The sequence below is a fragment of the Castanea sativa genome, chromosome 3, assembly GCF_040712315.1.
Source record: "Castanea sativa cultivar Marrone di Chiusa Pesio chromosome 3, ASM4071231v1".
Classification (NCBI taxonomy): domain Eukaryota; kingdom Viridiplantae; phylum Streptophyta; class Magnoliopsida; order Fagales; family Fagaceae; genus Castanea; species Castanea sativa.
In genome coordinates, this window is record NC_134015.1 from 26982435 (window position 1) to 26994780 (window position 12346).

The window sequence follows — 12346 nt, forward strand, 5'->3', positions numbered from 1 at the left end:
GGAGGGAGTACGCATTTATGATACTCCGGGAGTACACAATAATTTTCCCCTTTTTTAATTACTTAAAAGAGAAAACAAATTCAGAAAGTTAATTTATTATAGAAATTGAAGGAAAATTCTTAGGTACTCCCGAAGTATAGTGAAATTGTGCTCTCTCCTCTCACATTCATGGTAGACCCCACTATGAATTTAATGAGTGGTCCCCACCATGAATGTGAGAGGAGGGAGCACCATTCACCGTGCTCCGAGAGTACCTAAGAATTACTCGAAATTGAATTTCACAAATTGACCACGAAAATATGTTAATGAGGTCAACCTATTATTCATGCAAGTGGGTCCCAAATTCCTTTTATGGACCATACTCTTGACAAGTTCTTATTTTGTTTTTGCCTTCCACAGTTATTTAGGTTTGGCTTTGGGCACCCACATGAAAGAACGAGAATACAATTATGGAAAGAAGGGACACTACCGTTAATAATAATAATAATAATAAGGTTTCAACTATTTCTTGGACAAGACAAATATGTAATAAGGGGAAGGGTATCGAGCAAGCATCAAGGATTTCTTTGGCTACAGGGAATTTACTGAATTTTAATTTTATGTTAAACCCTCATTAATTAAATAAATATTTTCCACTTTTAATCAGCATAAATATTACTGGGCTTAAATCAAAGATGGAGCCTCTCTGTGAGTTTTCAGTTAGTTCAACGATGATTGAATAAGAGATCTGAGGTTCAATTCTCAACTACACCAAAAACTAATTGAAGTCTTGATTTGATGATAAAGAGCCACATTATGAGCAGACATGCCATTGGTTGAAACTCTCTAAAAAAAAAAGATGGACCATCTCTCTAAATCAAAGCTCTACAACACTTTTATTTATTTTTAATTGAATAAGTTTCCATTTGACTACTACTTATTTTTATTTACACATTATGATTTTTTTTTTAATTTTTTTTTTATATAGAATTTCAACCTATGACATTCACTTTTTTTTGCTTTTTATCATTAGTTCAAGATATCGATCAGATAATTGAACTTTATGTTAGGACATATGTGGTTCACTTGTTAAGAACATATGTCGTTCTTTTATGTAATTGGCTAATCCTTTGACAAAACGCACTTTACTTGTAATTGGGTAGATCTAGGATGTTTTTGATACTTCAAGAAATAAGGTTTCAAGATCAAGTGTTAAAGTTATGCAAGTCTGTCCAAGAAACAAGCTGAGAAGTGCTCTTCATTAAAGCTTGATAGCTGGCTCGACAACTGCATCTATCAAGCTTTAAGAAGCTGTTCTAGCCCCGTGGCTAGACGTCTGCTCAACAGCACCTCGACACCTCTATCTGTCTAGATTTACTGAGATTCTATATATTGTTTCAACACGATTTGGAGCTCATTTTTCTCGATCTCTCTCGATCTATCCATACCTATTCATCTCCCAAACACTCTTTTCTCTCTTAAAACCTTTAACTCACGTGATTTTCGGCCTCTATTGCTTCAAATCACTTGGTATGATTTCTTTTCTATCTTTCCTCATGTTCTTTTCATGCATTCATACCTAGGTTTTTGAGTTTCTGAAATTTTTTTGGGGCTTTTCAAAATTGTTGAGTTTTTGTGAAAAATTGGGATGGGTTTTTTGCCTAAATGAGTTTCAAATCTCATACATTGCATCTCATAAGCATTATAACTGTATTATAATGCATTTAGATGTGTGTAATTTGATTGTATGCTAGTAGGATTGGATTGGGTGGAGCCCATGATGTCTTTTATATGGCATGTCACACATTCATACATTTTTCATACATACGTTCCTTCTTTTCAAAATACTTGCTATATTTGAATTGTGTTGGAACTTTTCTGAGTGTTTCTTTCTTCCCCCTCTCTCTCTTGTTTACGTTAGTGTGTCAATGGCACCAAAACGTAAGTCTGCTCCAGTCCAGAACCTTCTGTGTTCTAGGGCCTCTTCGTCTTCTAATCATACTCCCTCCTCTGTCCGGTTCTGTGATGAGAAAGCCCAAAATTACTTCTCAAAGAACTTCTCTAAATGAGGTGTTCATTCAGAACGCCAAGTTGTCTTGTCGGATTTTGTCAACACTGACCTTCCCAATGTCATTCACAGACGAGAATGGGAGTCACTGTGTGACGTCCAGGTCACATCTCCTTTCGTGCTAATTCAGGAGTTTTACTCTAACATGCATGGAACTGATCCTTCAGTACCTCTCTTTCATACTTGCGATCGGGGTATGCGCATTGTCGTCACACCGGAGTTGGTATCCGATGTGCTTCGTGTTCCGAGGGTTGCGCATCCTGACTATCCCGGTTGTGAGCGTCTACGGACTGTGTCCAAAGACAAGATGATCTCTGCTTTCTGTGAATGTCCAACTGATTGGGGTGAGCATCAGTTTACATCATGTCAACCTTCTGCTAAAGGTCCTAGATTCTTGAACTTGGTGATGACTTTTGTGTTGTATCCTCTCTCTCACTACAACTCCATTACAGAGTCTCGTTCTCGTTTTCTGTTGTCCCTTCTTGAGGATCTTTCCATTGATTTTCCTTCACATTTTATCCTTTCTATCATAGATGTTTATAGGGATACGGCTACCTGTGATAAGCTCATCTTTCATTCTGCTATCACGCGGATCTTATGTCATTTTTTTGTTCCTTTTCCCTCATTCGACCACTTCTCCTTTATGTGTGCCATTGACTACGCTACCGTTAAACGGAGCGAGGCGCAGTTTCATGTGAGGCAGTCTGGTTCGACAACTCCTCCCACTTCTTCGGCTCCTTCTACCTCCACTCCCTCTTCTTCAGCGAGAGGTGTGACCTTGGATGCGATCATGGTGCAGCTTCAGCGCATGGATACTTGTCTTGTTACACTTTCTACGAAATTGTATCAGGTGAACACCTATGTTGGCCGCATTGCTAGATGCTAGGCTCGCCTTGGTGGTTTTGTGGAGTCTCCCTCTCCTCCTCCCAAGGCATCCAAGACACCTAATGATGGTTCTAACGATGATGATGATGAGGATGGAGATGCTAGCTCTTCCAGTTCTGACGAGATGTCTACTTAACACTCTTATCCTTTGTCACTCGTGACAAAAAGGGGGAGTAGTTTTGTATATGAGAGTAGTCACTCTTAAGGGGAGAGTTAAGAGATTTTTGTTAGGGGGAGAGTTTGTTTTTGAGGGATATAGTAAGGATTATATGTATCTTTTCTTTTCTTTCTTGTTAGAGATACATTGTTCTTGTACCTAGGTCTTGTGACCATTTTTTTTACATACATGATGTTTCTCAAGTGGTATATATATATATATATATATATATATATATATATATATATATATATATATATATATATGATGTATATTTTATTCACCTACCTCTACATGCGTTGTTTCTTTTCTTTCTTTATAAACATATTTCTTTATTTTGTATGCAATCTCTTATTTCTGCATCACACAAAGATGCCTTGATGTGTTTTGCTTAAAATATTTCAGAAATACAGGTTGTCAAAGTCTACTTGTCATGAACTCTCTTTTTGCAAAGTTTTTCAAGAGTTTATGTTAGAATAGATTTTATTGTATTAAACAAGTGAGTATGAGTTGAGTGCTTTATGACTTCTCTCATATGTTCATTTGTTTGTTGTGGTTTTGTCACGGATTGCCAAAGGAGGAGATTGTTAGGACATATGTGGTTCACTTGTTAAGAACATATGTCATTCTTTTATGTAATTGGCTAATCCTTTGACAAAACGCACTTTACTTGTAATTTGGTAGATCTAGGATGTTTTTGATACTTCAAGAAACAAGGTTTTAAGATAAAGTGTTAAAACCATGCAAGTCTATCCAAGAAATAAGCTGAGAAGTGCTCTTCATTAAAGCTCAACAACTGCATCTATCGAGCTTTAAGAAGTTGTTCCAGCCCCATGGCTCGACAGCTGCTTGACAACACCTCGACACCTCTAGCTGTCGAGATTTAAGAAAAACAGTTTTTCAATATTGTTTTGATTCTAATATGTGGACTTGTCTTTGGGCCTTCTTTTCTCATAACCCTAGACATATAAAAGGATTATTTTGAGGGTCGTCAAAGAAAGCACAAGTTGCACAAGCATTGAGCAAAGTTTATTCAAGCAATTTGTGACCAGAGACAAAGTTACCCTAATTCATCTCTTTGTGAAGAAGCTGCTGTGTCTTTGCACCATAGAGTTTTGTAACCAAGCATCTTCTCGTTCTTCATTATGAGGATGAACTGAAGAACTTTGCAGCCAACATCTTTCTCAAGTTGGTGATTGAAGTCGCGTACTAGGATCCGCGTAATTGGTTAGTCACGTACTGGGAGCTGTGCATTGAAAAGGAAAGGTTGTCACTACAAAACAAGTCCAATTAGGTATTGGGGTAAGGGTTCAACTGTAGGTTGGTATAAGGTACTGGGATTCCTTTACTTGTAACCGTTGTTGTGATAATAGTAGATTCTCGGAAGTGGTGACCTTATAATCACCCAATGGGATTTTTGCTTTGGAGGTTTTCCTCATTTGTAAACAAATTACTGTGTCAATTTATTTTCCGTTGCACTTGAGTTTATTGGTGATTTGTTTATGCTACCACGCGTTTGCATGTAAATTTGATTAATTAATAAACTTGGCTAATTAATCAACTTAATCCATCACAAGGGGTCAATACGTTTTGGCCTTTCACTTTAGATTTTTTATTCAACAATTAAAGACTTTACTAGTTGAGCTACTTGGAATCTACATTATGGTTTATCAAAAAAAAAATCCATGTTATAAATTTAATGAAAAAAAAAAGTGAACAAAATAACTTTATAGTAAAATGAAAAATTAAAAAAAAAAAATAAATAGGGCTTGGGTCAATTGCAAACTAACTCCCTCAAAAAAAATCTTGAATTTGAGAATTGGCCAAATTAACCCTTGGATCTCAATTCAGTCCACTATTAATGACAAAAAAATTTCATGATTTGTGTATATATTATTTTTAGAATGTTTTTTTTTTTTTTGGTAGTAAAATGGTCACGTTCATACCACTTGACCATTTTATGTCAATTATAATTTATAGTTAATGGAGTTAAGAAAAATGGGTCAAGTTTGAAAATTCTTAAATCCCAAGAGTCACAAAACAAAATTGGTAAGATAAGGGTCAGTTAACAATTGACCCAAACCCTTGGAATCTTTTTTGCATTTTTGCCATAGCTTTAAGATAGTAGTTTTTCATACCTCCAAAAATGTTACACTAGGTTGGAAATAGCATAAATCACAAAATATAGCCTATGGGCCTAAAAATCATATACATCAAATCATGAACGTGCACAAGCACCGTAGCTTATGCAAAACATTTTTTTCATATATTGTTTATTTGCTTCAGCCAGCCCCATCCTCTCTCTTTCTCTCTCTCTCTCTCTCTCTCAAACAACAATAAAACCATGACCCTGCCTGCCTAGTCTCTAACAATTACATCAATTCCTGCCGCTTGTATTCCCTTAAAAAGTCACTTATTCTTTTTTTATTTATGAGAAAAAGGGGGGTGGGAGTGACCATTGTGACTCACCCCCTTGGGCATAACCATAGGGGCACCCCCCATTAGAAAATGTTAGATTGAGTCATAGTTACTGTGGTCTAAGGTGACCACAAACCTCAGCCTAGCACCTCGAGAAAGCTGGTAATCAGGGGCTCCTCAGCAGGGATACTCAAATTCCTCCCTAGCTACTCGCCTAGGCTTAAACTAGGGACCCTAAATTTGATTCACGGATCCTAACTACCAGGCCACCCCTCTCAGGGCAACAAAAGTCACTTATTCTACTTCACATAACCATATTGATGGTGTATGAACCGTTAGTTAAGTTGGTTTGTCCAAATGGTGCTAAACCCTCGTCACTACTCCTGCAAAGTGAAACAAAGGCTCTTCTAAGGTGGTCACTTGTGTGGTGCCTGCCACAACATCTCCAATGCCAAAGTCAGTATGTAGAAATCTTTTGAGAGAAATAAGAAGTGTAAAAGTTTTTTTTTTTGTGTGAGAATTTTGTACCTTCTATGCTTCTAATGAGTGTGTATATATAGCTTTATGGTTTCTAGCAGTTGGGGCCTTGATTGTGGTTTTAATACTCTTCTTGTAACGCCTTAGGGCTTATTAATGCAGTTTTTGATGTGGCTCCAATGGTCTGACAGCTAGCTAGTAACTATCCAAGGCATTGAATCCTCTTATTAATGATTTGCCTGCCCTCGTCCATGCCACTTTGTAGGTGGACGATGGTGTTTCATAAGGTCGTCCAAGGAGAGTGGTCTTGTCAGTCCCATCAGCTGCCCCCTAGGTTCCAAGGTCATCGTGGTGTGTCAGGATGAACATTGGAAGATGAAAGGCTTTCTAACCAGACGTGGCTCTTGGGGTATTGTTCCACATTTAATGAGTAGTGGCGGCGCCACAGGCATCTTGGCCACGTGGCGTGCTTTGACCAGTGCAGTTAATGCTCCAATTGTGTGACTCTTGGTTTTCCCGCTGAATTTCAATTTTTTGTGCCTAGTTTTTAAATCTTCTCATTTCCTCTTTCCCCTTCTCTTTTTCCAACTCTCAATCATTGCTCTGTGTATCTTCTTCTTCGACTTGTTCTTGTGACTTTTCTCAAGCTTTTTGCGTTTTGTGGTTTAAGCTTTAGCATTCTGTGGTTGCTCCCTTCGAGGTATGCCTATCTTTTCTCTCTTCCTTTATTTTTCTATGGTATAAAGAGATTGTGCTGGGTTTCTGATTTGATGTACCTTTTTGTTTTAGGGTTTTTAGGATTATCTTCTCTCTCCTTCCATTTTCTGGTTTTTCATGGTTGGTAGCACGAAAGTTAGGATAGCTTGCCCTTCAATTTCATTCCTTTTTGCACAATTAGGGGCAGCCTTAGGTGTTTCAAGCACTTTTCTCCCTTTAGTTGAAAATTTTGTCTTTGAGGATAGTGGCTTAAGCATTGCTTTGGCTGACTTGGTTCCCTTGCTTTGTCAATCAATTGATTGGTTTGGGGGTTTAATGAGTGAGCGAGAGGCGATGTCTAAGGTAAGATCAAGTGAGCTTGAGATCGAGTTGTCGTCTAGCGATGATCCTGTGGTGGTGGTGGAAGAAGATACAGCGGCCTCAGTCCCTCGGGAAGTTAGGGCTTTCCATGCCCTTGGAGAGGTGTGCAGTTTGGACGACAAGACGTTGTCTAGGTTTAGAGAAAGATTTCAATTCCCTAAGAGGGTTAGGATTTGTCGTCCTCGCGAGGAGGAACGAGCTTGCCACTTCTCTCTCGGGGAAGTATGCTTCTACGAGGCTGCTTTCTTGAGCCGGATTAAATTCCCCGTCCACCCTTTCATCATGGAGCTTCTAAGCCGTTTCGGCATTGCTCCTAGTCAACTTATGCCTAATAAGTGGATGATAGTAGTCAATTGTATGGAGATATGGCTAGCCGCTACTGAAGGGGATATGATTAAGATAGACGAGCTTGTATATTTGTATCGTCTAAAGGAGTCCAAGAAGCATGAGTACTATAACTGGTGCCTTGGGAGAGAAGGACTAGGATCGTCAGGGACCTGCCCTCGTCATTCAGATACTGGAAGTCCCGCTTCTTTTTTGTGACCAAGGATGAATGGGAAACTCCCTCTAGAGAGGTGTGGGGTGATCTCCCTAGGTTACTCCGTCGGTGGAGAACCCCGAGTCTAGGTGCGTCGTTATTTATGCCAGCATTTTGTCCTTTATTCATTTTGTCCTTTTTTTTGTACATTCTGTTGTCACTAATTCTTCTGTTCATTGTCTCGTGCAGTTAAGAGACGGCCTAAACTTAAGAGCAGGTATAAGCAACGTCTTGAGGCTGCCATTGAGTACGCAAAGTCAATTGACAATTTCGACGACTTGGTTAACCCTCGCACTTTGGCTTTGTACTGCCTTGGTCCATAGCCTTCCACTTTCGTTACACTATTAAGAGAGAAGAAAAGAAGAGTAAGCCTCCTTTTTAGATCGTCATTGACTCTATCTCTTGCCTCCTTTTTTTAATTTTAACAAGTGTTTCCTTTTTACAGGAATGACGACTAAATTTAACAAGGATATGTATGTGAAGATGAGGTCAAAGAAGAATGAGCCACTGTCCAATCTCGAGAAGAGGGCAGTGCGCGTGGTGGAGAAAGGCTTCTTCGTCATTCCAGCTACCCCTAGCACTAAGACGACAAGGACAGCCTCTCCGACCACCTCTGTGGAAGAGGTTACTCCCATCCCAAAGAAGCCACGCATGGCCTATAGAGGGAAGGGGAAGGCTAATTCCTGCTTATCCAGCGTTTGGGACGATGATGGGCTGCGGTGGAGAGGGCACACGAGGTCGTTACTTCCAAGGAGATGAAGGTCTTCTGCGGTATGCCTTCCTTCAAGATTGCGGGTCGTCATATCCATAAACTCGTCCAAGTTATGTGCTCGTGCAATTTCATCCTTTTCTTTTTTTCTTTTTTTTTCTTTTTTTTTTGCATCGTCCTAAAGACTTCAATCTTCTTTTTAGGTGCTGGGGGAGAGTTTTCATATCACCTCAGAGTATCTTACTCAGGAGGCTAAGGTCGCATCTGCGATGTCCAAGATGGAGGCTTTGGATGTGGAGAACTCAAAATTGAAGAAGGACCTGATCATTGTAGTGGACGAGGCCAACACTCTTAAGGAAAAGGCTAAAACCTTAGGGGACGACCTTAGAGCCAAGTGACAGCTAACTCTAGAAAAAGACGAGCAAATTTTGGCCACAAAGGAGAAGCTCAAGACCATCGCTGCTAAGGCCATTGAGGCTTTTCAGCAGACTGAGGAGTACAACACAGTGCTCTTTAGTTGGTATTATAAAGGGTTCAAACTCCTAAGGCGATACCTCATTAAGCACCCTACCGGAGTAGATCTAGAGAATTTGGATCTGGAAGAGGTTAATAAGGAAATGGCAGTTGATGAAGCCTCCCACTCTGCGGCTCTTGGGGATGATGCTCCTAAGAATGCTCTGCCTCCTCCTTCTACTGCTAATGCATGAACCTGCTTTTTTTTCTCTTTTATGGTTGTCCAATGTATTTGTGGGCTTTTTAAGTCTAATTTCAAAACAATATTTTTATTCCAATTAAAGAACAATGCTTTTGCCTAGTGTTTATGGGCTTTTAATTATGATATTGAAACAGTGCTGGTTGCCCGTCTTTTTTGAGCCTTCAATCATTAGTACTTACTTGTTTTTGCTCCTTCCTCGCATAGTTCTTAGTGAATGCGTGTGGTTTCTGTCTGCCTCATCCTTAAGCATCAGTAACCTCCATTGCTGTTATTCAAAATTTTTGTCCGTCAATAACTTACATCCTTCTATGTGGAATCTTGTTACTCAGCCGATTTTTGTGGCTTACACCCATTTAGGGGATTTTGTCATTTTTTTGACTTCATCAGTAACTTACTTCCGTCTGTGTGGAATCTTGTTACTTGGCCGATTTTTGTGTGACTTACACCCATTTAAGGGATTTTGTCATTCTTTGACTTCGTCAATAACTTACATCAATCTGTGTTGAATCTTGTTACTTGGCCGATTTTTGTGTGACTTACAACCATTTAAGGGATTTTATCATTCTTTGACTTCGTCAATAACTTATATCCGTTGGAGCGGAATCTAGTTACTTAGCCAATTTTTGTGACTTACACCTACTTAAGGGATCTTGTCATTCTTTGATTTCGTCAGTAACCTACATCGGTCTAAGCGGAATCTTGTTACTTAGCCAATTTTTGGCTTTTAAACTACTAGGTTTGTTCACACTAAGTCATTGGCTGAATAGTCCTTTTATTACTTTAAAAATGAATACAATTATTTGTTACATCTATTGATGGTACTTCTTCAGGTGCTCAATGTTCCATGGTCATGGCAATCTCTGCCCGTCTAAGGTCTCCAAGTGGTAACTACCTTGTCTGGAGTAATGGACAACCTGATAGGGTCCTTCCCAAGTTGGGCCGAGTAACCCTTGGGCCGGGTCCTTGGTTGCTAGGGTGACTTTGCGTAAGACAAAGTCTCCTATGTCAAGTTACCTAAGCTTCACTCTCTTGTTGTAGTATTCGGCCATCTTCTACTGATATTTCGTCATTCTGCTAGAGGCTTCATCTTTCGTCCAAGAAATCCAGGTTGATCTTTAATTTATCATCGTTGTCTTCTTCGTGGAACATTCCTCGTCTTATGCTGGTTATTCCCACCTCGATTGGGATTACTGCCTCAGTGCCATAAGTGAGTCTGAAGGGGATCTCTCTTGTTGGGGTTCTGGCTATAGTCATGTAAGCCCACAAGACATTTGGTAGTTCCTTCAGCCATGCTCCCTTTGCGTTGTCCAGCCTAGCCTTAATGATCTTGAGTAGTGTTCGATTAGTTACCTCCGTATATCCATTCGCTTATGGGTGTCTTGGGGATGAGTACTGGTTCTTGATCCCTAAGCTTGAGCAAAAATCCCTGAAGCCTTAACTATCAAATTGCTGTTTGTTGTCTGATATGATCGTTCGTGGAATCCCGAACCTACAAATTATGTTCTTCCATAAGAAGCTCTGAATTTTTTCTTCAGTGATGGTTAATATTGCCTCTGCTTCAACCCATTTTGTGAAGTAGTCAATAGCAACTAGTAGAAACTTTACTTGCCTCTTACGTCGGGGCAATGGGCCGATGATGTCAATCCCACATTGTACAAATGGCCATAGGGAGGCTATCATCGTCAACTTCTCTACTGGAAGGTGTTGAACATTCTTAAACCTCTGGCATTTGTCGCATTTCTTGACGAGCTCCCTCACATCCACCTGCAGAGTAGGCCAAAAGTAACCTATTCTGATAACTTTGCTTACCAAGGATCTAGGGCCTGCATGGTCTCTACAAATCCCTTCATGGATTTCCTCCAAGATGTATTTGGCCTCTTCTTCGTTGACGCACTTCAAGTACGTCATGGAAAAGCCTCTCTTATACAAGGTGTCATTCAGGATAGTGAATCTGACTGCTCTCTTCTTGACTTTTTTGGCCTACTCGATGTCCTACGGAAGGTGTCCATCTTGAAGGAAAGATATGATCGGGGTCATCCAGTTGCTTATGCTCTGGATTGCAAAAGTAGAGACTTCTTCAATGCTGGGGTGCTTTTGGACTTCAATTCTCAAGTCTGTATCAGTGGGCCCTGCTTCTAATGATGACTGCTTCACCAGCTCGTCTACCCCCATATTCTAGCTTTTGGGGATCTGTGTGAATTCTACTTGGCCGAACTCTTGTACCATAAGCTTTGTCATTTTCAGGTACTTCTGCATCCTCTCTTCTTTCGCTTTGAACTCTCCCCTTATTTGACCTACGACGAGCTTGGAATCACTTTGAAGGAGTATATTTTTAATTCCTAGAGCCTTCGTGACCCTTAAACCCGTCAGTACTCCCTAGTATTCTGCTTCGATGTTAGTGGCCGGGAACGCTAGTTGAACTCCATACTTGAGCGTCTCTCCTTCGGGGGTAATGATGATAACCCCTACTCAGCCTTGTTTTTGGATTGACGAACCATCAGTCTGAATTGTCCATTTTACCTCTTCATCCACATTATCCTCAGCGGGGACTATAAATTCAGCAATGAAATCTGCCAACACCTGTGCCTTAATGTCTGTCCTAGGGTGGTACTCAATGTCGAACTAGCTAAGCTCAATTGCCCACTGGATCATTCTACCTGCTACCTCAAGCTTATTATGGACTTCTTAATGGGTTGGTCCGTCATTACTAAGATGGGGTTCACCTGAAAATAAGGTCGCAATTTTCGCAAAACTACTATCAACGCGAACGCAATCTTTTCAATCCTTGGATACCTGGACTCTGCCCTTTGGAAAGCTTGGCTGACGTAGTACACTGGAAGTTGTTTCCTTCCCTCTTCTCGAATTAAAGTTGCACTAACGGCTATAACTGATACTGCAAGGTATAAATACAGGTCTTCCCCCTCCTTAGGCGGACTCAGGAGAGGTAGGTTGCTTAAGTAGTGCTTGAGTTCTTGAAAAGCTACCACGCATTCGTCAGTCCAAAAAAATGCTTGCTTCAGTGTCTTGAAGAAGGGTAAGCATTTGTCCGTCACTTTAGAGACGAACCTGTTGAGTGCCGTTATCCTTTCAATAAGCTTCTGTACTTCTTTGACAGTCTTGGGTGACGTCATGTCAAGTATGGCTCGTGGGATACCATGAATCTTAAGAACTTCCCTGAGACTACTCCAAAGGCACACTTACTGGGGTTCAACTTCATCTGGTATTGCCTAAGTGTGTCAAACATTTCTCTGAGATCGTCTAGATGAGCAAGTTCCTCTTTGCTCTTGACGAGCATGTCGTCCACGTATACTTCCATGTTTCTC

The 12346-nt window shown here is 40.2% G+C and overlaps 1 protein-coding gene across 1 annotated transcript; it reads right to left on the reverse strand.

Annotated features, from left to right (window-relative positions):
* Nucleotides 1–10457: 10457 nt before the first annotated feature.
* On the reverse strand, nt 10458–12154 carry LOC142628761 (uncharacterized). Its single transcript, XM_075802802.1, has 3 exons — nt 11817–12154; nt 11544–11622; nt 10458–10787 (listed from the first exon to the last, which is right to left on the reverse strand). The coding sequence occupies exons 1-3, from the start codon at nt 12152–12154 to the stop codon at nt 10458–10460; spliced, it is 747 nt and encodes a 248-aa protein (XP_075658917.1).
* Nucleotides 12155–12346: the final 192 nt, after the last annotated feature.